Source organism: Bombina bombina, chromosome 4, assembly GCF_027579735.1.
Source record: "Bombina bombina isolate aBomBom1 chromosome 4, aBomBom1.pri, whole genome shotgun sequence".
In the NCBI taxonomy this organism is placed as follows: domain Eukaryota; kingdom Metazoa; phylum Chordata; class Amphibia; order Anura; family Bombinatoridae; genus Bombina; species Bombina bombina.
The window spans coordinates 854,314,506-854,339,134 of NC_069502.1; the positions used below are offsets into that span (position 1 = coordinate 854,314,506).

A 24,629-nucleotide genomic window follows, 5' to 3' on the forward strand; every position below is an offset into this window, starting at 1 on the left:
GGACATGAGTGGCTGACAGCTTTTCGTACTCGCTACGGTTTATATGAATACACGGTAATGCCTTTTGGCCTATGTAATGCCCCTGCCACTTTTCAATATTTTATCAATGACATATTCAGGGACTTACTAGACCTCTTCGTAGTCATTTACCTCGATGACATTCTGATTTATTCTCCTACTCTTGAGGAGCATATAAAGCACGTCAAAATTATCCTGACACATCTTAGAGATAATTCTCTGTATGTGAAATTAGAAAAGTGTATTTTCCACTCAAAAAGGATCAATTTCCTGGGTTACGAAATCACGCCAGAAGGTATACAAATGGAAGGTAATAAGGTAGCTGCTATCCTCAACTGGCCACCTCCGTCAACAAAGAGGGATGTTCAGAGGTTTATGGGCTTTGCTAATTTTTACCGCAAATTCGTAAAAGATTTTGCTGCCCTAACCAGACCACTAACTAACCTCACTAAAAAAGAGGGAAGGTTCATATGGAATCAAGAATTACAACAAATTTTTGACTTCTTGAAGTCTACATTCACATCAGCTCCAATTCTAAGATACCCCGATCCTAAACTCCAATTCATTCTTGAGGTAGATGCCTCCAATTATGCACTAGGAGCTATATTGTCCCAAAGACAAACTAGCACAGAACCCCTACATCCAGTAGCTTTCTATTCCAGGGTTATGACCCCTCCTGAATTAAACTACCCCATAGGGGATAAGGAGCTATTGGCAATTAAGGCATCTTTGGAACATTGGAGGCACCTACTCGAGGGTACTGGAATACCAATTTTGATATATACTGACCACAAAAATTTGGAGTACCTCAAATGCAATCGGACCCTTTCTTCGAGACTGGTACGTTGGAATTTATTCCTTGCCCATTTTAACTATCTCATCACCTTTAGACCTGCTTCTAAGAACAAAAAGGCTGATGCTCTTTCTCGCCAATTTCCTCAACCACATATGCACCCTGAAGAATCTTCTCTTATCCCTCTGGAACGTTTTATAGGACTCTCCGTAACACATGTAAAGCTTTTCAAAGATGAACAAATGAAAGATGCCACCTTACCCAAATCTGCCTTAAACCAATATCCCGATGGGTTATACTATCATCATGACAAGGTCTACGTACCCCCAGTCCTTAGGGAACAAGTCTTAAGCACGCTTCATGATTCACTACTAGTTGGACATCCAGGCATCAACAAGACTCGAGAACTTCTTACTCGGTTTTTCTGGTGGCCTAATCTCTTGTCAGATACAGCTCTTTTTGTGAAATCTTGTAAGGTTTGTGCTGTCTCAAAATTCTCAAGGACCTCCCCTACAGGGAAATTGATACCCTTACCCACTCCGGAACGTCCTTGGTCAGAGATTGCCCTCGATTTCATTGTCGATCTACCAATTTCTAGGAAACAGAACACTATCCTAGTAGTTGTAGATCTATTCAGTAAGATGGCTCATTTTATACCCTTTCATAAACTACCTACTACACTTGAAACGGTCACCTTACTCCTTTCTCATGTTTTCAAGTTACATGGACTTCCTATTACTATAACCTCTGATAGAGGGACTCAGTTTACCAGCAGGCTGTGGAAGGAATTATGCCACACCCTACGTATCACCAGCCGCCTCAGCACTTCATTTCATCCACAGACTAATGGTCAAACAGAAAGGACTAATCAATGGATTGAGCAATACCTTCGCTGTTTCATAACAGCCCGACAGGACAACTGGGTCGACCTGCTACCATCTGCTGAGTTCGCTTTTAACAACATGTACCACAGTTCCACCAAAGCTTCACCTTTTTTCATCAACTACGGATTCCATCCCACGTTTCATTGGCAGAACTCTAGCCAAAATACCTGTCCTGTTGTGAATGAACTGGTAAACACGATTTCGGATGCTTTTTCCTTAACAACTGAAAATATAAAACTTGCCAAGGAGAGATATAAACATCACTATGACAAAAAACATTCACCATCCCCGGAATATCAACTGGGTGAATACGTTTGGCTTTCTACTCGTAACCTTCGTCTGCCATTTCCCTCCAAGAAACTTTCCTCTTCTTACATAGGACCATTCCCCATTGCTAGAATAGTTAATGCAAATGCTGTGACTCTAACATTACCACCTCATATGAGGACTCATCCTACTTTCCATGTTTCCCTTCTCAAACCCTATTGCACACTCCGTCAACATTCGGTGCGGGATCTTCATCTACCTACATTGCCTCTACCTCCAGATGAATATGAGTATCATTGACTCCCGTGTCCTGAGAGGATCTTTGCAATATTTGATACATTGGAAGGGTTACCCCGACTCTGAGGATTCTTGGGAACCAGCTGCTAACCTCTCAGCTCCCCGTCTCCTTGCCCAGTTTCATAGCCACCATCCAGACCGCCCTGGTCCTGATCCCCGGAGTTGATCATTTGGCGGGGGATCCTGTCATATTTTTGTGTCTGGCCTTGTTCTTTATTGTCGTTTGTTCCCTCTGCCCTTGCACCTAAATCGACACTCCTCTTTTCCCTTTCCTATAAAGGATGAACTCACCTTTTTCTAAATGCTTGGCAATTGTGCCGCTTACTCTCAGCAGCTGCACGCAAGCTTCAAGCCTATTCGATTCAGAACCTCTCAGAAACTACCGCTCCCAGCACCTATCGTGTGACGTCACACGCCACCGGAAGTGCATTCGACAACGGCTCACTGCATAGCTACTAGCCGCAACTCGCTTCAGGCAAACTCTCAACTTACTACCGGACTTCATCCCTGACACCAATATCGTCCTTACCGGTAAGCGACCTAACAATATCATTACTTGGGAATCATATCGGATCTTATATTAAGCAATAACATTACTTAGCAATCATTCCGGATCTCATATTAAACAATAACATTTCTTGGGAATCATTCTGGATCTCATCTTAATGATTGTAACTGGAAACAAGATGTCATATATTATCACTATATTGTAAACTAAGTATCTACTTGCATTATCCTCAGAGAGTTCTCTCCAATTTTAGTATTAAGTACCTAGGATACAGATAGTCAAACTTAGTTTACAATCAAGTACTATAGGGGTTCATTGCTCTATTTATTTTTACTTTAACCACTTACTCACTTACCGGTTAAGCTGTTTTTACCCTGTGCAAAGAAGTAATATTCTTCCATCTCAGATGTGAAAACAGCATTACCGCATATTATCTGAAAGGGGATTGAAGAGGCACTACAATTATGACTTTCCTATTCCACCTGTCTAGGTAGTGCTCACCATCTCCCATCATACACATATACTTAACCTGCAGTTGAGGTCCTTACATTCATTTCTTTCTCTCTACTTTAGGGGAAGAATTAATCATTACATACATAGTCCCGCAATATTTGTTTGGGCACGTTACACACGTTTGTGAATGAGAAGACAAGTTTAAAACCATGGCGAATATGGATTGTGTGCATCATGTAACATTGTTGACCCATAGCTGATAAAGACCACCACATTCTCTTTTGCTGGATGTCTGGTTGAATAAACGAATGAAAGCAAAATGTTTTCATGCATAAGATATTTCGAGGCAAGTGCAAATCTCTATAGTCCATCTTGTTTAATATGTTTGTCAACAATATGTTCCTTTTTATGAAAAATGACTGTTGTGTTTAATTTTAAAGATATTGAATTCATAAATATGCGCTATTGTATTAGAATAAAGTAATCAATATGCATTTATCTTTATCATATGATAAATATATGATGCCGACTTCTTCTAAATGTAATTTCGTTGTATATTTTATTAAAGGTTCATTAGACACTCACATTAAAAACCAAAATATTTTATTTGGTCTCTAGTTATATAGTCCATTGTTTACCAAATACATGTCTACTTTTGCTTCTGTTCAAATAAAATGTAAGTAATTTTCAGACTCCTCGCCAAGCCTCAAAGTTTCATGTGAGTACCATCTCCAGCTTTCTCCTGTTTGTGTAAAGGGTCTTTTCATATGTTAATGATGGGGTATTGTCTTGTTTTACGGTTGTAATGGGGTTTCCATCTATATTTTCAATAGAGATAACCCGATTTTCTTTGAAAGTGTTTAAAGCTTTTTAATATTGATTTTGATATCAGTATATGTTAATCTTGTTGTTTCTAGTAGTGTCTATTACATGCAGTTCTGTTAAAAAGATTGTATACTGTCCCTTTAATGCAAATGTTGATTTTTGTATCATGTATGAGTTCCAGATTGGTTAATCTCAAAATATATTATTGTTAGCATATTTTTTTTGTCACTCCTAAAAGGACTTTAAACCATATTCATTGTTAAAACAAATGTCTTTCTAAAAACAAACAAACACAATAATGTCTCTTTAAGAAAATAGACTTTATTTAACACGTCAATAGAAATCTTTTTGAAATATTTCTTGTTTGAATAAGTACATGCAGATATACCAACAATCACCAAATATTATATGTTAGCATATGTAATTTTGTTAAAGGGACAGTCTAGAAAACAAATAATGTTTTGCATTATTAAAAAAGCAAATTTTGTAATATCAATGATATCAAAGGTTTCTCACCAATTAATCATTTTTCTGTGTTTATTTTTATTTGCTAGCTAAACCTATGAGGTTCGTGTGCTCATTTCTTAGAGCTTGAAGAGTGCATGTAATCAGAATGCAATTTGACCACTAGAGGGCATTTTGAGAGCATTTGTATATATAAAACCTTGAGCTCATACAGCATATTTACCATGTATTGATCATTGATTGTCTAAAATGTTGTTAAGTCAGAACAACAAATAAGTGGTCATTTTTCATAGGCATAGATACAAGGGTAAGCACATAAGTCACACGTATTTCTCCATGTTTTGTTGTTTCAAACTTGATAATGCGTAATACAGTGTTTTCTTTTAAATCAATAATGTTCTGACTGTCCCTTTAAGCTGTGTTATTGGCATTCAAACAGTAATATGCCATCATGGATAATTGTAATGGTAATTTTGTTTGCGATTCGGGAAACAGTTTGGACATCACATCACAGAAACCAATCAATATCATGAACAAGGATAGGTATGTGATGATGTGGTTTTCACACACTTATAACCCACACTCTGCAAACAATTTGCCTCCATGGACCCGGTCCCATAGAAGTAGATTATATACAGAGTGTGGTCCACAAGTGTATGAAAACCACATCATCACATACCTATCCATTACACGTTAAATAAAAAATAAGTAAACATGAAAACAAATACTTACTTCCTCTTCCTTCCCCTCTTCCCACGGGGCTGAGGCTCTGGGAGGGGCAACTGCCACCTCCGACGAGTTCTCATTGGAGATGTTGTGGGAAGAGTGGAAGGAAGAGTACTGGGACGACCAAGGTGAGGAGGAGGAAATGGCCGAGGAGATGGGCCGGCAGGAGGAGATGGCCCGGCAGGAGGAGATGGCCCGGCAGGAGGAGATGGCCCGGCAGGAGAAGATGGCCCGGCAGGAGAAGATGGCCCGGCAGGAGAAGATGGCCCGGCAGGAGCAGATGGCCCGGCAGGAGCAGATGGACCGGCAGGAGCAGATGGACCGGCAGGAGGCCCAGCAGATGGCGGCCCAGGATCAGGAGGCCCAGCAGATGGCGGCCCAGGAGCAGGAGGCCCAGCAGGAGGCCCAGCAGATGGCGGCCCAGGAGCAGGAGGCCCAGCAGATGGCGGCCCAGGAGCAGGAGGCCCAGCAGGAGGCGGCCCAGGAGCAGGAGGCCCAGCAGGAGGCAGACCAGCAGGAGGCAGACCAGCATGCGCCTCCCGGAAGAAATTAAACATCTCTTGTTGGAGTCAAAAGGTTCTGTTTTGGCCTTCTTCTATTCGAGTAAGGAGGTGTATGATTTGGGTTTGGCCTTCAATGATTTGGTTTTGGCCTTCAATAATTCTATTTCTGCCTTCTATATTTTGGATCCGGGAGGTACGCATCTGGTCAATGTAGTCTAGTAGAACCCGCACCTCCGCTATTTCCTCTTGTTGTGCACGGCGGGGTGCCCGTGCACAGCGGCCTGCTGGTGCACGGCGGCCTGCTGGTGCACGGCGGCCTGCTGGTGTTTGAGGGGCCTCTTCCTCTGCTTCCGTGGCCTCTTCCTCTGCTTCCGGGGCCTCTTCGTCAAGGGGGGCCTCTTCATCAAGGGGGGCCTCTTCCCTCCGAGGTGGAGATTCATCCCCACCACTCTCATCCCGGGGAAAAGGAGGAGCCGGTAGTTGCTATGCTGCCTCCTCCCCAGACTCTGTATATTTGAAAAAGAAATAAATGTATATTTTAGCATATTTCCAAATAAAGCTTTAAATTATTTAGCTTACGATACAATTACAAATGCAGCCTCATTAATCCACTTTGAAATCTAACAATCAATACGATTTCTGCATTTTCAAAACCGTGTTTGTGATATCTCTGGTCAATCTGAATGTTTTAGCGTTTGTTTTCAGTCTGTTTAAATGCACACCTAACCTATAGCCTAGATACTAATGTAACCGCAAAGTAATTGTGAATGCGTTTACGTAATAATGTGTTAAACAGCGTAATAGCATTAATCTTATCCTTAAAGGGACATGAAACCCAATGTTTTATCTTTCCTGATTTAGAAAGAGCATACAATTATAATCAACTTTCTAATTTACTTTTCTGATCTAATTTGCTTCATTCTCTGGATATTCTTTGCTGAAAAGCATATCTAGATATGCTTAGTAGCTGCTGATTGGTAGCTGCACATAGCTGCCTCCTGTGATTGGTTCACCGTGTGCATGGCTATTTCTTCATTAAAGTATATCTAAAGAATGAAGCAAATTAGGTAATATAAGTAAATTGGAATGTTGTTTAAAATTGTATTCTCTACCTTAATCATGAAAGGAAATGTTTGCGTATAGTGTCCCTTGAAATACATTCGTATGTTAATTTATTCTTAAATGAGCTTACCGTCAGATGAGAATGGCAGGTTCCCGGTATCGATTCCTCCGATACCGACTATATCTACCTCGGAGATGCTGGGACGCAACATTTCCTCCCATCGGCAGTACTCGACTACCAGTGCAGGGCCGCCACCGGTTCCTGCGGCATGTTGGGACTCCCGGGTTATCTTTTTTTTAAGATCCATCTTGCAGTTCCGGTAGCGATGTTTAATAGAGTCCATATCTCTATTCCGTCCACCCACTGCATTGACTGAATCCCTTATCTCCTGCCAGAGCCTCATCTTCTCAGTCGGGGTGGTCTTCTGATGCTGCAGCCTCCTATACCTGGCCATATAGGCTTCTACGAGGGCCTCCTTCTCCTCCATAGAAAACCTTGCCTCCCTAGTCGTCTTGGCCTTCCCCTGTGACGATGCCCTCTGTTTTCCGGACTGTGAAGCCCTACTCTGTCCGCCACTGGGCCCAGCCACTTGTTCATCTTGAACAAAGTGGCTGGGTCCACCCACCGCTTCCACCCCCTCTTCCACCCCCGCTTCCTGCCCCCCTTCCTGTCCTGTTCCTCTCCCCCTCCCTCTCCTCCCCCCTCTACCTCTCCCCTGCCTGCCCTCCATCTCTTCCCTAAACTAAACCCCAAATAAGCAAACAAAAAGTGAGTGTGATCAAATGAAAGGGGGTCAAAATAAAGAACTAAAAAGACCAAAAAAGTGCTGAAAGTGTGAAAGGGATATAAATAAAAGAGGGTAAGGAGTATTTAAATAAACAAAATGAAGAAGAAGACTAAAAGGAGGATATGTAAACTAAATGTAACTAGGGGATGGGGATGGGATGGGGTATGGGATAAGAGTAAATGGGATGAAAGGGAATGGGACTACAGGGAATGGGGTATGGAGTGTAGTATGAGAGGGTATGGGGTATGGAGTGTATGTAGTGTTATTGATAAGTGTATGTATGTATTGAATGTGTTTGCGTGTAAATGTGTTAAGTGTACAGATAAAGCACTCGCACACTCACCCAAACCAACTGTCGCTCACTAACTCACACTACCACTAACTCACACTACCACTAACTGACTCTCTCACACTACAACTAACTCTCAATAACTCACACTACAACTAACTCTCAATAACTCACACTACCACTAACTCACTCACGATAACACTAACTGACTCTCTCACACTAACACTAACTCACTCACAATAATGCACAAAATCTCAAAGCTCCAATCTCCAAAAACCCACCAGCAACACAGTCAAAGAAGCCATGCTTGTGTGGTGCTTATATACCCTGTGTAAATGTTTAATGATGTACCGGTTTGCGTTGTAAATTGTGTTCAGGTGTGCTTTATTAGTAATTAGTATTTGTGCAATGTGTATTAGGTGTGTGAATTTGCGCATGCTCATTTCGAGTTAGTATTATGTGTAAATGTTAATTTGCGATGGTGTGGTATTAGTGAAGTGTTGTATATGTATGTTTGTCCTAATATATAGTAATATTGAATGCGAGTATTTTGCTAGTGTATGATTGTGATTTTTTTTTTCCTTGTTGTTATTTTCCGTATTTCCGCATCTTAAATGATATGCGTATTCCCTGTATTTTATTTTATTAAATTTCCCCCCGCTTCTGAATGTGTAATACTTATGTGCTTTGTTTTGTGATTGTTGTTGTGACATTTGCGGTGTGTTATTGTTGTGCATTATGTGGTATACGTCATATGACCGAGCTGTGCGTATTTCTCGCGAGATCGAGTGTTAGATGAAAAAAGCGTGTTTGTTTATTTTTCCATTGATCTCTATGGGAGACTGTCTAACGCGGACGGGATTCCGCGTGTGAAATACACGCGTTAGGAGTACCGTTAAATGGTTATTTATAAACTCTAAATACCCGCGTTAAAAAACTCTGTGCGTTAGAAATAAACCACGCGTAGCTAACGCACCCCATCTACCGCCAAACTCTAAATCTAGCCGTTAATTTGGTTTTGAGGGCTTTACAGGCCCCTCCATTTTGAGCCTATGCATTCTGTGGACATTTAACTACTTTCTTGGAAAGTGTTGTTCCTTTTGGCCATCTCTTCTGATAGTTTTCTGTTACTACATGATAGCAATAGGTTTAGTAAGTATTAAGCGTTGTGGCTAAAAACCGTAAGTGATGTAGGGTATGTAATAGTTAAGTTTTTTTAAAGCCCTTAAATATGGACTATCTACATGTTTTACCCTACTAGTAACTAGCCATACATAAAAAGGGCATACTATCACTAAGAAAAAACTCTGAAATAAAATCCCCCTTTCTCTAATGACGAAACCACAAAAGAAGAAGACAGGGAGCTAACAGAGCCTTGGAGAATCTCGAAGTACCCCTGGACACCGTATATAACATATTATAATGCTAGGACAATGTTCTTCCAGCTAAGTTTAAATCAATGTAATCATAAATAAATTATGATGATACTACAATCCTAATCTCCTATCTGGACAAATTAATACACAATTTTTTTTAACTCAGATTCCACTAATAAGCTAGGTCTAATTATATATTCTGTTCACCCTAATCCAATCTACTCACTTTAACTGTATATAATAAGTTAAGTCATCTAGAGTATATAATACTTTAATAGCAATGGTTGTGCCGAATTAAACCGTTACCTCCTTTGTCATAACGTTTTGTATAATACCAACTTATCATGACAGAACCATAACATATGTAATGATTCAAATATAATGAAATTCTTTAACAGAACTAAACCACCCATTAGTATGGAATATTTCAATAATAATATCTGTACTCAATTGATCTACATAACAACTCATTGTGACAGTGCCACAATGTACACGTTGATCTCAATAAGTATATATAGTAATCTCACGCTATTTGCCACCCGCCACCTTTTACTGATTACAATATCAGTTTTTTGCATCAATACATTCAATATACAACTATGGATACGAATATGGTCAGTGGTTCTTAAAATAGAATTATGAATTGATAATGATTCATGCTTTTCTTATATAAGAAATTAAATTGGGATATATCGCAAAAGCCAAAATAACTTATCTAAGTATCTTTGTTTTTAAAAAAACATTTTCTCAAATATTCTAGATCAACCAGCAATAGACTAATGATAAGGTACATTATGCTATCAGTCAGAAAAACTTGTACCTGATAAACTTCAAAATCTAGCAAGCACAGCACTAGAGGAGAACATTCCCCAATTTGCATGATAAACTTGTGACAAGTTGTTTGATTTCATTACCACCCAACATTATATATACAAACATTATGTTAGGTTCAATAAATTATCTGTAGTTAGTAGACAAGCCACCGTAGTTTATTAATGTTGATTTAAACACTTCTAGACCTATCAGCAAAGGAATCCTGATAAGGTATACTACATTACAGTTTGAAAAAACTTTATCCAAAAAATTTTTTTTTTACATCTGATAAATGGCATATTATAGTGAACATAAAAGAATAACATGTTTTTTCCAGCTTGCGCAAAAAACATTTGAAAAGTCACTCGATCTCACTTTCATTTAAATATTATATGCTCAATTTACAAATGATGAAAAACCTACATTAACGAGACAAAAAAAAAAGAACTCTATTACATACCCTACACCACTTCCGGTTTTTAGCCACGCCCCCAAACACACTTTTTGGCGTAAAACTTTTCACTACAAAAGGGACACTTTTGACAACCAGCTGGCAGTCTTGAGAAAGGCCTAGAGGAGGCTGAAACGCGTTGACCACAGCTGGTAAGCACTATTCTGATTTTATATAAGTTTTTAGTACCATCTACACTATTGCTGTTTTTATTTGCCTTTAGGTTTAATTTATGATTTAAAAAGAAACATTTTTTTGGATTGGAGTTTCTCCCAACCACCAAAGGTTCTCACCATCAGGAACAGGAACACTGGCCCACTAATTGGGTTTGACCTAAAAGACCGTTGACTTTATTCTCACCATCAGGAACCTCAGACGGACTCTCACCACTAGGAAAATAAGGTTTCCTTTTCCACACATTATGAACTTTTGACTTTTATTTGGATCTTCACATTTAGCCTTTTTTAGGGTTCTTGTTTGTTTGATTATAATCACTGACTTTGTTCTCTTTGTTCCTTTTTTTTTTTAATCACTGACTTTGTTCTCTTTTTTTCATTTTTTGAGCATTTTTTCATTTGTAATTTTTCAAATAATTTTTTTTACTTTTGAATAAGCAAGTTGACACTGTCTGTTTTCTTTATATTTGCAATCACTAAGGATAATTTTTCACTCCCTTTTTTATACACCTTATCACCACCAACACTGGTACACAATATCTCTTACGGTATCCTCCTCCTAGTCGATATCAGCAATCCATACATTTGATTTACTGTATTTTTTAATCCACACATTGGATTGATTTCTTTCAGACATTGTTTGGAATTTTAAACTTTCTCATATTTTTATTGGGGCTACTATTATTATTGCCTCTGCATTATTTTATTATTCGGTGTTTTTATATAGATATATTCAATATTCAATTTGTACAAGAGTGGATCCACATCTTATTGTTTTTATTGTCATTTATTACCACTGTACCCACCGTGGCATGTTTTATTACAGTGGTTATTACATCAGTGGTTACAGATATATTCCTATAGATTCATTCATTTTTGTAACTGCAAAAACAAAGACTTTCTTTAAAGCACCATTGAACACAATCAAATGCATAATCAAAGAGACAATGCAGTAACACTTACTTTAAATGTCAAATGAGCAGTAGACTTTTTCTGACAAATGTTTTCTTTAATTTATTTGCCCCTGTATCATGTGACAGCCATCAGCTGAACACAGACATATAGATATTTATACTGTGAACCAGTAGCGGACCTACTCAACAGAAGACCCTAGTGCAAAAATGTTTTGGGCCCCCCACAAAGGTAACTCAGTAGTAAGCAATAGTAATAATTTACTGTACATGGCGTTCTATATACAGGTATACCTCACTTTACAGCGCTTCACTTTACATCGATTTGCTAATACAGCGCTTTGTGGAGCTGAAGTTCAACCTCCAAGGATTATGAAATAGTGCTGTAATCATTGTGAGTTTGCGAGAAAAGTGACTGGCACCATTTTGTTGTGCGCAGTTCACTCTGTTTACAGCTTTACAGTGCAATCTGTGTCTCAGTGCTATAGTTTGGCAAATTTTACTACAGTAATTGTCACTATTTTACAAGTATAGTATTTATTGAATACTATGCTGTGCTAGTGTTAAACTAAACTTAGCCCTATTGCACCCCTAATATATGCTAGTTCAAACATGTTTTCAAGTTTTTAAACACACTGGCAAGTGGAAAGAAAGCTAAAACTGCCTTGTTTCACTTTAAGGCGGTTCTCACTTTACATCGGGGCTCCGGTCCCTAACCCGCTGTATGAGCGGGGTATACCTGTAATGATTTTGAGGATAGACAGAGAAGATAGACCTGTTACCTGCACTAATAAAAGGCTCCCCAGCATTAGGATTGTACATATTCTGCACACATCTATGTATAGACTGGTTGCTATGGGCACCCCAACTCTTGGGCCCTGGTGCCACTGCACCTTCTGCACCAATGTTAGTTCCACCTCTGCTGTGAACGCTTGCACATGCTCAGTAGGAACTGATGCATCAAGAAAGAGAGACAATAAGGTAATAAATTGTGTGTACTTAGGACCCAGATTTTTGTATAGTTTCTACCCTGGAATAGCATATAGCCCCAGGTAAAGCTACTAATTGTTTATTGCATTGTGTTTCTGTGTGTGCCTTTGGGGTCCATGGGGTGGAATATTCGGAAGAGCAGTCAGCCTATTCTCCATCCCACTAACAGGTAGACTGCGACAACCTAGTTTAGGTTTTCTACTAGGTAGAATGAGTTTAATTAAAGGAACATAAAAGCTCTGCTCCTGAGCCTTCCTAGGTATGTTCTCCAACAAAGGATATAAAAAAACAAAAACAAATTAGATAATAGACGTAAATTTGAAAGTTGTTTAAAATTGTGTATTCTATCTAAACCTAAAGAAAATGTTTGGATTTCATGTCCCTTTAAGATTATTAGGTTCACCAGATACTTATTTGCCTCCTTTTTAAGGCTGGGGAAAAAAAAACTTAGTTATGGAGAGACAAGGAGGTGGCAGAAGCTGTACGTCTGCAGCTGGGAACTGGTAACATTTTTAAAAGCACAATTGTTATTTGCTAGTGAACAGACAAGCTGCACCACAAAAACCAGGGTTTCCATGTTCTAATCTCATCTACTGAAGATAATTATGGACAGATAGTGTAATGCAATCTAAGTCAGTGTACAGTGTTAAAGTAACTATTTTTAACAGAGTTCAAAGTCTATATTCAACACAGATATTGTTTGCACACTGAGATAAGGGGTTTACGCTCATTGGGCTAGCCACGGGAATTACAAGTTGAAAGTAAAAGCAATAGCTTGAGCGCAATCGCAATTTATACTAGAATGATTACCAAGACTTCAGAGGTCTAGTTAACTGTTTTGCAAAACATAAAAGTTGCACAAAACGCATAAAAAATACATTAAAAAATATAACACCATCTAATAAAAATTATTTAAAAAAAAAAATATTGCACCAAAAAAGTTATAAGGGCATAAAAATATGAGGTCTCGGGTATTAAATAAAACAGGCAAAGGGCTTTAACATAGAGATACATACATATACATGTCTAAATATATATATATATATATATATATATATATATATATATATATGTATATGTATCAAAATAACAAGAGTATTGCATTGAGCAATGATATTTTTTTTATTGGACTAACTATACATTTATAAGTTGACAAGCTTTCGGAAGAGTTCCTTCCTTTATCAAGTCTGAAGCAAAAGTCTGGAGTATTGCTCCAGACTTGATAAAGGAAGGAACTCTTCCGAAAGCTTGTCAACTTATAAGTGTATAGTTAGCCCAATAAAAAAAAAAGTATCATTGCTCAATGCAATACTCTTGTTATTTTGATATCTAAATCTCTGGACTAACACGGCTACTCCTATCAACGTATATATATGTATATATATATATGTGTGTGTGTGTGTGTGTATATATATATATTTACATATATACACATAAATACATATGCACACATATATAGACTTATATATAAGTGCATTGGAGCCCTTTTTAGTTAATTAGATGAAAACATGCAAAAGCATATTTATACAATATTCATATTTAATAGTGTTATACTGTGTATTTACTGTAAATATTTAACATTCCAATGTTCTCCACATAGCAGAATATGTTTAAAGTATTTCTAAATAGATATTCCAATATATACCTGTATATGTCGATACCTATATATATATATATATATATATATATATATATATATATTGGAATAGCTATACATTGTACCAAAATATCATCAGATATATATATATATATATATAGAAATATTTATGAATAAATGAAACATATTCTTATATGTGAAGAACATTAGAATGTGAAATATTCATATTGTCATGTCGAGTTAGCACAAATGAGAATATGCGATTGTGTTTGCACAAGAGTGTTTCCCCCCACTTTTTCTCCATTGTTTTCTAGGGGGTAATAGGTGTACGCGTACGTGGTATTCTAACTTTAGCTTTTTGCGCTTGTCGGGTTAGCATGAAAACCAAAACAGTTTACTTTCAACTCGTAATATGAGCGCAACCCAACAAGCGCAAAAAGCTTACTTCTAGTACAATTAATGCTCAAGCGAGAGCCTTAATCTGGCCCTGTATCTGTCCCTAATTATTTTCAGCAGAACAGAAAACAAAGGCATAGGTTTCTACATGGCTATTACTTTCCAGAAACTCAAGGGAATTAGAAAATGAACAATTTCAGAGTTATATTACTGGGAAGGGGGCAAAATAAATAATGGAAGCCTATTGAAAATTAGTTTTAATACACATAATTAAATATCTTATATTACATTCAAAAACTGTTTAATGTACCTTTCACACCCTGTGCTGAGCAGTTTCAGAGCTTTTAGATGCTGCTCATATTGGTGAGCACATTGGTTTTTTCAGCAGACCCTGCAGATTCACACTGTACCTTTATTTTATTTAAATATCATGATGTGTGAGAAATCTTAAACAGGTGTGAAAAAATTATATTTTTATTACAATTTTAATAAACACAGTTGTAAACAATACAATGTGACTGTATTAGGTAACCATTGTAAAATAAGAAGAAATGGAGAATAATTTAGTTTGCCAATAAAAATTAGTATTTGAAAATCAAAATATATATTTTTTTAATTTTTGTTATATTTCAGCACAATGCATTTTATTTAGCCGATGTTAACGTATACACCTGGTCAATTTAAATTCCAGCTAGGGAAATATTGTCACCTCAGTGATCAGCTTACTATAATGTCCTCAAACAGTACCTACATTTCAAAGTTGGATTTATCAACATATAAATAAGGGCCTTTTGATATTTTTTTTTATCTAACTTTGATCTACACATTTGGCCCCCCTTATATGAACTTTTACTGAAATAAAACACATTTTTTTGTGTGCCATATGATCACTTGGCTATGGAAACCTAATCCCCAGAGCCATCTTATAAGCGCTTGAGGTACTGAAGGGCCTCAAACTGTCCCAAAAGTGGGTACCACAGAGGACGACATGTAGTTATAAGTACTATAGACATTGTGCAGATGACAACTGTGTCATACTCTTAAGTGCTGATTTCACATATTTCCTTTAATATGAATTTTCAGATGAGTAATAAGATATAATTTCCGAGTAAAACATTTCCCACAGTCAGAACATGAAAATTCTTTCTCTCCTGTATGAAGTTTTTGATGTCTATTAAGATGTGATTTCAGAGTAAAACATTTCCCACAGTGTGAACATGAAAATGCTTTCTCCCCTGTATGAAGTTTTTGATGTCTATTAAGATGTGATTTCTGAGTAAAACATTTCCCGCAGTCAGAACATGAAAATGCTTTCTCCCCTGTATGAATTTTCTGATGCCTAATAAGATGGGATTTCTCAGTAAAACATTAATCACATTCAGAACATGAAAATGCTTTCTTCCCTGTATGAATTATCTGATGCTTAATGAGATATGATTTTAGAGTAAAACATTTGCCACACACAGAACATGAAAATGCTTTCTCTCCTGTATGAAGTTTCTGATGCCTAATAAGTTCTGAATTCTGAGTAAAACATTTCCCACAGTCAAAACATGAAAATACTTTCTCCCCTGTATGAATTTTCTGATGCCTATTAAGATAGGATTTCTCAGTAAAACATTACTCACAGTCAGAACATGAAAATGCTTTCTTCCCTGTATGAATTATCTGATGATTAATGAGATATGATTTTAGAGTAAAATATTTGCCACACTCAGAACATGAAAATGCTTTCTCTCCTGTATGAATTTTCTGATGCTTTATGAGATTTGATTTCACATTAAAACATTTGCCACAGTCAGAACATGAAAATGCTTTCTCTTCTATATGAATTTTCTGATGATCAGTAAGATTTGATTTCCGAATAAAACATTTGCCGCAGTCAGAACATGAAAAAGCTTTCTCTCCTATATGAATTTTCTGATGATTAGTAAGATTTGATTTCCGAGTAAAAAATTTCCCACAGTGAGAACATGAAAATACTTTCTTTTCTGTATGAATTTTCACACGATTACCAAGAGCTGATTTCAAGGTAAAAGATTTTCCAGATTCAGAACATAAGTATCCCATGTGGCTTCTCTTATTTTGAAGAAGATTAAAAGAAGTATCAGCACTCTGGTCATGATTAGGATTACTGCAGTTTGTAAATATACCTGTTGATAAAAAATACAATAAGAGTAACGTTATTTATTAATTACATGTTTTTATCCTGAGAGCATTTTAAGTGTTCTGAGTGTCCTCTACAAGGGAAGGCACCCAGCTATGACTCCTACACCTTTCACCAGCCTCCGTGCTAAGGATTAGGGGTAGTTTACCAGACATTAGGTAATATATTTATATACTCCCCAGCATCCAATATTTGTAAATTATTGAAATAAATAGAAATGAATGCAGTTATAATTTATACCTATTTTTTTTTAAAATATATTTAGACCTTTTAAAATAGTTTTCAAGGCAATTTTAGTAATTTAATTATTTGAGTTTTAAAACTACTCTTTATAACTATTACTTGTATGCACAAAGTATTCAGTTTCATTTATACCACATTTTTTTATTTTTAATGAAGATTTCCTTCACATCCTTCACATCAGATTATCATTTCATATAAAAAGTAATGTATAATGTTTAAAAAATCTATGTAGAGAACATTAGCAAATAGATATTTCTGGAATTAATTCAGTTTTTAATGTAATTAAAATATTTAGTCACACAACTGTGCTTTATAACTATTACATGTGTGCACAAATGGTGCTTTTATTTGCCCTCATAATGCCTCTTTATTTACTTTGTAAAGCTTGTTTCTTCTGCGCTACATGCTGTAATGTTGGAACTCTAGGCACTATATGCATTCTTAGTGTAGTTAAATGTAAATTTTCTAAACTAATGATTAATAATTCTTAAAGTACCTTAAAACTACTTAATTTCAAACCTTCAAAGTTATTAATATTAAATAATAATAGAATTGACACAGTCTACTTGATTTTTTTTATTGTTTAAAAAGATAAATAATGCCTTTACTACCCATTACACAGCTTCACATAACTAACATTGTTATATTACTATTCTTTATAACCTCTAAATTTGCTTGTTTTTAAGTGCCTACAGGCGGCCTCTTATCTCAGGGATTTTTATTATTTTGTTTACAGCCAGACAGAGCTAGTTCATGTGTGGCATATATATATAACATTGTGCTCGCTCCAGTGGAGAACAATAATGGTTACGCAGGAACCAGCACTAATTGGTTAAAATGCACTGAGATAAGAAGCAGTCTCAGTACAGCTAAGTAGAGGTTTAGATACAGGTAATCAGAGGTAAAAAGTGTATTAATAGATCAGTGTTGGTTATGCAAAACTTGAGAATCGGTAATAAAGGGATTATCTATCTTTTTAAACAATAACACTTTTCAAGTAGACTGTCCCTTTGAAGGTACAGTAACCTCTTTTCTCCTTATTAGATTACATATACATGGCTGTTCTTTTCTGCATTACAAATCAGTGCAAGACTGACTAAAAGGAATACACATAATAGCACACTATGTATTTTCTTAATATGTTTCAAGTGTGTATTCTCCTGTGATTAAAAACAATTTTCTTAACAAAAATAAAAAACTACTAAAAATGGGTGTATGATTAACCCCTTAAAGTCCTGAAACTTCATGTATAAATAATAAAAAGAACAAATAGGGAGCTTTTGAAATCACTCATGCATAAAACACCTTTTTATAAAATACATTTATGAAAATCACTTGAGTATATGTACATCATATAAATCCATACAAAAGTTAAAGAATTTAGTATAGCAAAATGTCACAGAAATGACGCTAGCCAAGAGGAACTGTCCTGGAAGTAACTTAGATAAGGCTCTTTACAATCAAGTCCAAAATATTTGTATATGATGCTATGCTCGCACAGGGTTTGAACAGTATAAAAGCAACTACTTCCAATCACAGTGTCTGCCATCTCCTTGCCCTTGAAAATTAGGTGATTATTGGATGATGTTGGGACATAAATCCATACCTTTGGGCTACATGCTGTGGAATTCCATCGGTTTAAGGCTTCAATTCTAAGCCGGGGGCAGGGGCATGGTATCGAGGTGGTCAGTAGACGGAGCACTCCTCCAATCCTAGCTGCAAAGATGTTGGATATACCAGCGCAACTACCCCAGCAAGTAAGGACCTCAGCTAGAGTAGGTGGTAGATTTATTATCACAGATGATCAGGTGGCACTATAAACAAGTGCTGTCAAATATATATACAAGCTGGAGTCCTTCACTGGAGAATAGCAAAACAAAATAAGCCAACAATCATTTCACCTTGTGCTGAGACTTCGTCAGGGCCCATTTAATGCAAATAATCCTTTGGATTTTTATAGAGCACCTTGTGCGTCTCCCTCCCTGAAACAATGCAGGTGAATTTTGGTTCCTACACTTATCCAGTTATTGATTCATACTGATTATGTTACTTTCTGCAACTAATGCAAAATGTATACAAATACAATACAAAATAACAAAATGAACCATGGCTTTTACAACGATGGTTGTAAAAGCTTCACTAGGATCCCATTTGCATGGCTTTGCCAGTGTTTTTTTTTTTTATAGGTAATTAGAAAGGAATGCTCACCAGGCAATGCAAGGTACAGTAACAAGGAGGCAGACAAATGTTTCTGGGTATCAAAAGGGTTAAGCAGTAGAATAATCAGGGAGCAAGGCGGCGGCATGACATAGCCTCCCCCAAAGAGTACCTTCGGGACCCTAGGCTGGCTTAGAGTGGTGACCAGCATGGAAGCTGGAGACAAGGGAAGGAGCATGCACATCACAGGTAGGAACCCAGGAACAATTCACAGTTCAATGTTGACCAGCAAAAGCCTTGTACCTGGAGACAGCATAACTGAGAGCGTATTTCATGCCAATGAGCAGTAAGGTCAGAAAACCAATGTTCAGCAGCGGGGACCCTCACAGAAGGAGCAGAAAGAGGAAAGACACAAGGCTGGTAACCGGCAGCTGCTTGAAAATGAGAACATCGAAGTTCTGCTAAGGGTAGCAATTCGGACCAGTTGGAATGCTGTAAATTTACATAAGCTCTGAGATAAGCCTCTAGGTCTTGGTTTGTTCTTTCCGTCTGCCTATTTGTTTGAGGGTGATAACCAGAGGACAAGGAGACAGTAGTACCAAGCAGTTTGCATAGACCTCTCCATAAGGCAGAAACAAATTGAGGACCTCTGTCAGAGACAATATTCACAGGAATGACATGTAGTCGAATCACATGGGAGAGTAACAGATCTGCCAATTCTTGGGCAGTAGGCAACTTGGCTAAAGGTACAAAATGGGCAAGCTTAGAAAACTGATACACTACAACCCAAATTACTGCATTGTTGTTGGAAGGAGGTAGATTCACAACAAAATACATGGCAATGTGTGTCCAAGGCTGCTTTGGTATGTACAGGGGTTGAAGCCGACCATGAGGTAAGGATCGAGGTGTCTTGTTGATGACACATGTCTGACAGTCTTTGAAATACTCTTGAATATCGGACTACATGGTAGGCCATAAAGACAAGAAGAATGGTTCTAGCTCCCCATAAGTCCCCAAACAAAATATTCTTAAGTCAGGATGCTTCAAAATTAAGTCAGATTTGTAGGTGCAATATAAAAACAACAAACAACGGAAGAAAAGTAATTAAAGAAAAAAAAGATGACTCTAGGCCGCAACAGCAGACACATTTCATGTGGGGCTACTGCACTTGTTCACTGCTTTACAAGCTAATCTGCCTCCAATCTATTTAAAGACACATCTTTAATTAAAGAAAATAAAACTTAAAGGGACAGTCTACATAAAAATGTTTATTGTTTTAAAAAATAGATAATCCCTTTATTACCCATTCCCTAAATTTGCATAACCAACACAGTTATATTAATACACTTTTAACCTCTTTGATTACCGTGTATCTAAGCCTCTGCAAACTGCCCTCTTATTTCAGTTCTTTTGACAGACTTGCACTTTAGCCAATCAGTGCTGACTCCTAGGTAACTCCACGTGCGTGAGCACAGTGTTATCTATATGATACACTTAAACTAACACCCTCTAGTGGTGAAAAACTGTCAAAATGCATTCATATAAGAGGCAGTCTTCAAGGTCCAAGAAATTAGCATATGAACCTCCTAGGTTTAGCTTTCAACTAAGAATACCAAGAGAACAAAGCAAAATTGGTGATTAAAGTAAATGGAAAAGTTTTTTTAAAATTACATGCCCCATCTGAATCAAGAAAGTTTATTTTGGACTAGACTATCCCTTTAACCCTTTTCTAACTGAAGAACATTTTTACAGATTATACAAACAATACCATTATATTTGTTAAATGTTATATTATATTTACTAGTTTAACCTTAATGGGTATTTATTCAGATTTTATTCTTTGAACTATATTAATTAGTTTTTAAATGTTTGAACCTCTCAAGTTTTATATATTAAGAGAGAAGTTTAAAGGTTCGCACCAAACCAGGTTGACCGGACAATTTGCTGTCATGAGCCCAGGACAGCACAGGAGTACAGAGACTAGTGGGCACAAAGAGGATATCAGAAGCAGTAGGAGCCTGGGGACGTTTTCTATTTTGTGCCTGCTGCAGTCTTTTGAGAAGACGTGCTGAGTTGACTAATCACACAGGAGGGAGGAATGATATGCTCAACAGGGGTTTCAGATGAATCAGTGGGGAAACTGGCGGGGCAAGGCGTCTGCCTTCTTATTTTTGGTTTTAGGAACATAGGAGACCACAAAGTTAAAACGAGAGAAGAATAAGGCTCATATGGCCTGTCTAGGATTGAGACGGAGAGCAGTTTCCAAATACGTCAGGTTCTTATGATCAGTAAGGATTTATATGGGGTTAGCAGTACCCTCTAGCCAATGTCGCAATTCAGTAAGTGCCATCTTAATGGCTAAAAGTTTACCATTTCCCACATCGTAATTCCTCTCTGCAGTGGAGAATCATTTGGAAAAGAAGGCTACTGGGTGCATTTTGGACATGGAAGGGTCCCTTTGCGTCAAGACCGCACCAGCTCCTATCTCAGAGGCATCGACCTAATAGAGAATAAAGCCAATATGGGTGATGTATATACACAGTATGGCTGATGTATGCACAATATGGATGTATTTAGAGCAACTTTCTAGTAACTTCTGGAATCACAGCTTCACATATAATCCCCCTCCTCCCTATGGGATGTGTCTTAGTACCAGGTTGTGTGCAGCTCTTGTCACATCTTCACTGTTTTAATGTCTCTAAACCTCTACGACTTAAGACTAAACGTTCAATTTCCATATCATTAAGTTCAGAGATTCGATATCTGGATGGAAGAATGGACCTTGAGATAGAAGGTCTGGCCTTAGAGGAAGAAGTATAAAACACAAACAAGGTGGTCTCCTTGCAAAATTCCTTATTTATTTGTGTACAAGAGGAACAGGAACAAACAAAGTCACGACGTTTCGGGGCTGTGCCCCTTAATCATGTGATGGAGGAAGAGGTCAAGGCGGGCAACTGGACATTTTTACAAGGTCCACATACCAAATCCTGTGAGGCCATGCTGGGGCTATCAGAAACAGATAAGATTGTTCCATAATGATCTTTCAGATCATTCTTGGAAGTAGAACCAGAGGGGAAAAATGTAAGCAGGCTGATAAGACCAAGGTACTGCTAGAGAATCTAAAATTTCCGCCTGAGGATCCCTGGACCTTGAGAGATACCTGGGAAGTTTCTTGTTCAAATGAAAGGCCATCAGATCTATTTCTGGAAGGCCCCACATCTGTACAAGTTCATAGAACACATCTGGATGGAGAGACAAGTACCCCGGATGTAGAGATTGACGGCTGAGATAATCCACTTACCAGTTGTTTATACCTGGGATATGAATCGCAGTGATTAAACAAGAATTGGATTCCGCCCCAAAAAAGTATTCCAGATACTTCTTTCATTGCTAGGAGACTGTGAGCCCCCTTTGATGATTGACATATGCCACTGTTGTGATATTGTCTGCCTGAAAACCAATGTAAGGTTGTCTCTTTAATAGAGGCCAAGCCTTAAGAGCTCTGCATAGAGCACGGAGTTCCAGGATATTGATTAGTAACCTTGTATCTTGAGGATTCCAAACTCCTTGTGCTGTCAGAGACCCCCAGACAGCTCCCCAACCTGTAAGACTTGCATCTGTTGTGATTACAGACCAGGTAGGATGAACAAAGGAGGCCCCTTGAAAAATAAAGTGGTGGTTTAACCACCAAGTCAGAGAAAGTTGTGCATTGTGATTTAAGAATATCAGTTGGGATATCTGAGTGTAATCCTTGCACCATTAGTGTAACTTTTAAAGTTATAGAGGTCTCATATGAAAACAAATAAAGGGGATCGCGTCCAATGATGCAATCATGAGACCTAACACTTCCATACACATGGCGACTGAAGGGGATGATAGGGACTGAAGGTTTAGACAAGCTGAAACCAATTTCAATTGTCTCTTTTCTGTTAGGGATAGAGTCATGGTCACTGAATCTATCTGGAAACCTAAAAAGGTGACCTTTGTCTGAGGAATCAAGAAACTCCTTGGTAAATTGATCCTCCAACCAAGTCTTCAAAGAAACAATAGTTGTGTCGTGTGAGAGTCTGCTAAATGAAAAGATTGAGTTAGTACCAAGATATCGTCCAAATAAGGAAACATTGCAATACCCTGCTCTCTAAATACAGATAGAAGGGCACCTAGAACCTTTAAGAATATTCTCTGAGCTGTTGCTAGGCCAAATGGAAGAGCGATAAATTGGTAATGTTTGTCTAGAAAAGTGAATCTCAGAAATTGATAGTGATTTTAAAGGGACAGTCTACCAGAGAATTGTTATTGTTTTAAAAGATAGATAATCCCTTTATTACCCATTCCCCAGTTTTGCATAACCAACACAGTTATATTAATATACTTTTTACCTCTGTGATTACCTTGTATCTAGGAACCTTCTTCTAGCCCCCTGATCACATGACTGTGACTGTTTATTATCTATTGTCTTAAATTTAGCATTGTTTTGTGCTAAATCTTAAATAACCCCCTATGCCTGAACACAGTGTTATCTATATGGCCCACGTGTACTTTCTGTCTCTTTGTGTTGAAAATAGATTTAAAAAGCATGTCATAAGAGGCAGCCATATAAAGGCTTAGAAATTAGCATATGAGCCTACCTATGTTTAGTTTAAACTAAGAATACCAAGAGAAAAAAGCAAATTTGATGATAAAAGTAAATTGGAAAGTTGATTAAAATTAAAAGTCCTATCTGAATAATGAAAGTTTAATTTATACTAGACTGTCTCTTTCAGGCCCATTTATCAAGCTCCGTACAGAGCTTGAAGGGCCGTGTTGCTGGCGAGTCTTCAGACTCGCCCGAAACACAACTTATGAAGCAGCGGTCACAACAGCTAATGGCTGTTGCATGGGCTGTTGGCACAGTCAAACATATCACATGCTTTGAATCAAATATTGTACAGACACCTCCTTCGTTGTTGAAATTGTTACAATGGTCTGCTGAGGATTTAGCAGGTCATTCTGCACGTGTAGCTCAATGGGTATTGTGCTTGCAAGCAGAAAGAATTACTATTCAGATTAGCCCTACTTATGTTTTACCTCAGTTAATGCAGATACCTGGCGAGGTACATGATTCTATGTCACAAGTGGAACAGGAGAAAATTTCTCCATTCACTTTGATTCCACATGGGTATAAAAAGACTAACAATTTTTTTGTAGACGGAGCTAGATCCTTTTCAGATGGCAGTTTTCATACAGGATTTGCTGTACATTATGCAAATAATGGTCACACATAAACGTTTCGTTTTCCAGGAAATATGTCTGCACAAGGAGCAGAATTGGAAGATGTTAAAAAGGCAATAGTTATCTGATGGTTACACTAATAATTATACAGACAGCAGTTTTGTTCACAAAGCATTGACATTACATTTGGGATTTGGGAGAAAAGGGGAATGGTAGATTCTCAAAACAAACCCTATAAGCATGGGTCTATTTTACAGGAGTTT

General features: G+C 37.5%; 1 protein-coding gene across 1 annotated transcript in view; it reads right to left on the reverse strand.

Annotated features, from left to right (window-relative positions):
- Positions 1-15,046: 15,046 nt before the first annotated feature.
- Positions 15,047-24,629, reverse strand: part of LOC128657294 (zinc finger protein 79-like) — a 33,035-nt gene continuing 23,452 nt past the window's right edge. Inside the window, exon 6 of the mRNA XM_053711582.1 lies at positions 15,047-16,741. Within this exon, the coding sequence (XP_053567557.1) occupies positions 16,209-16,741 (533 nt within the window). The 3' untranslated portion in view covers positions 15,047-16,208. The remainder of the gene's footprint in view (positions 16,742-24,629) is intronic.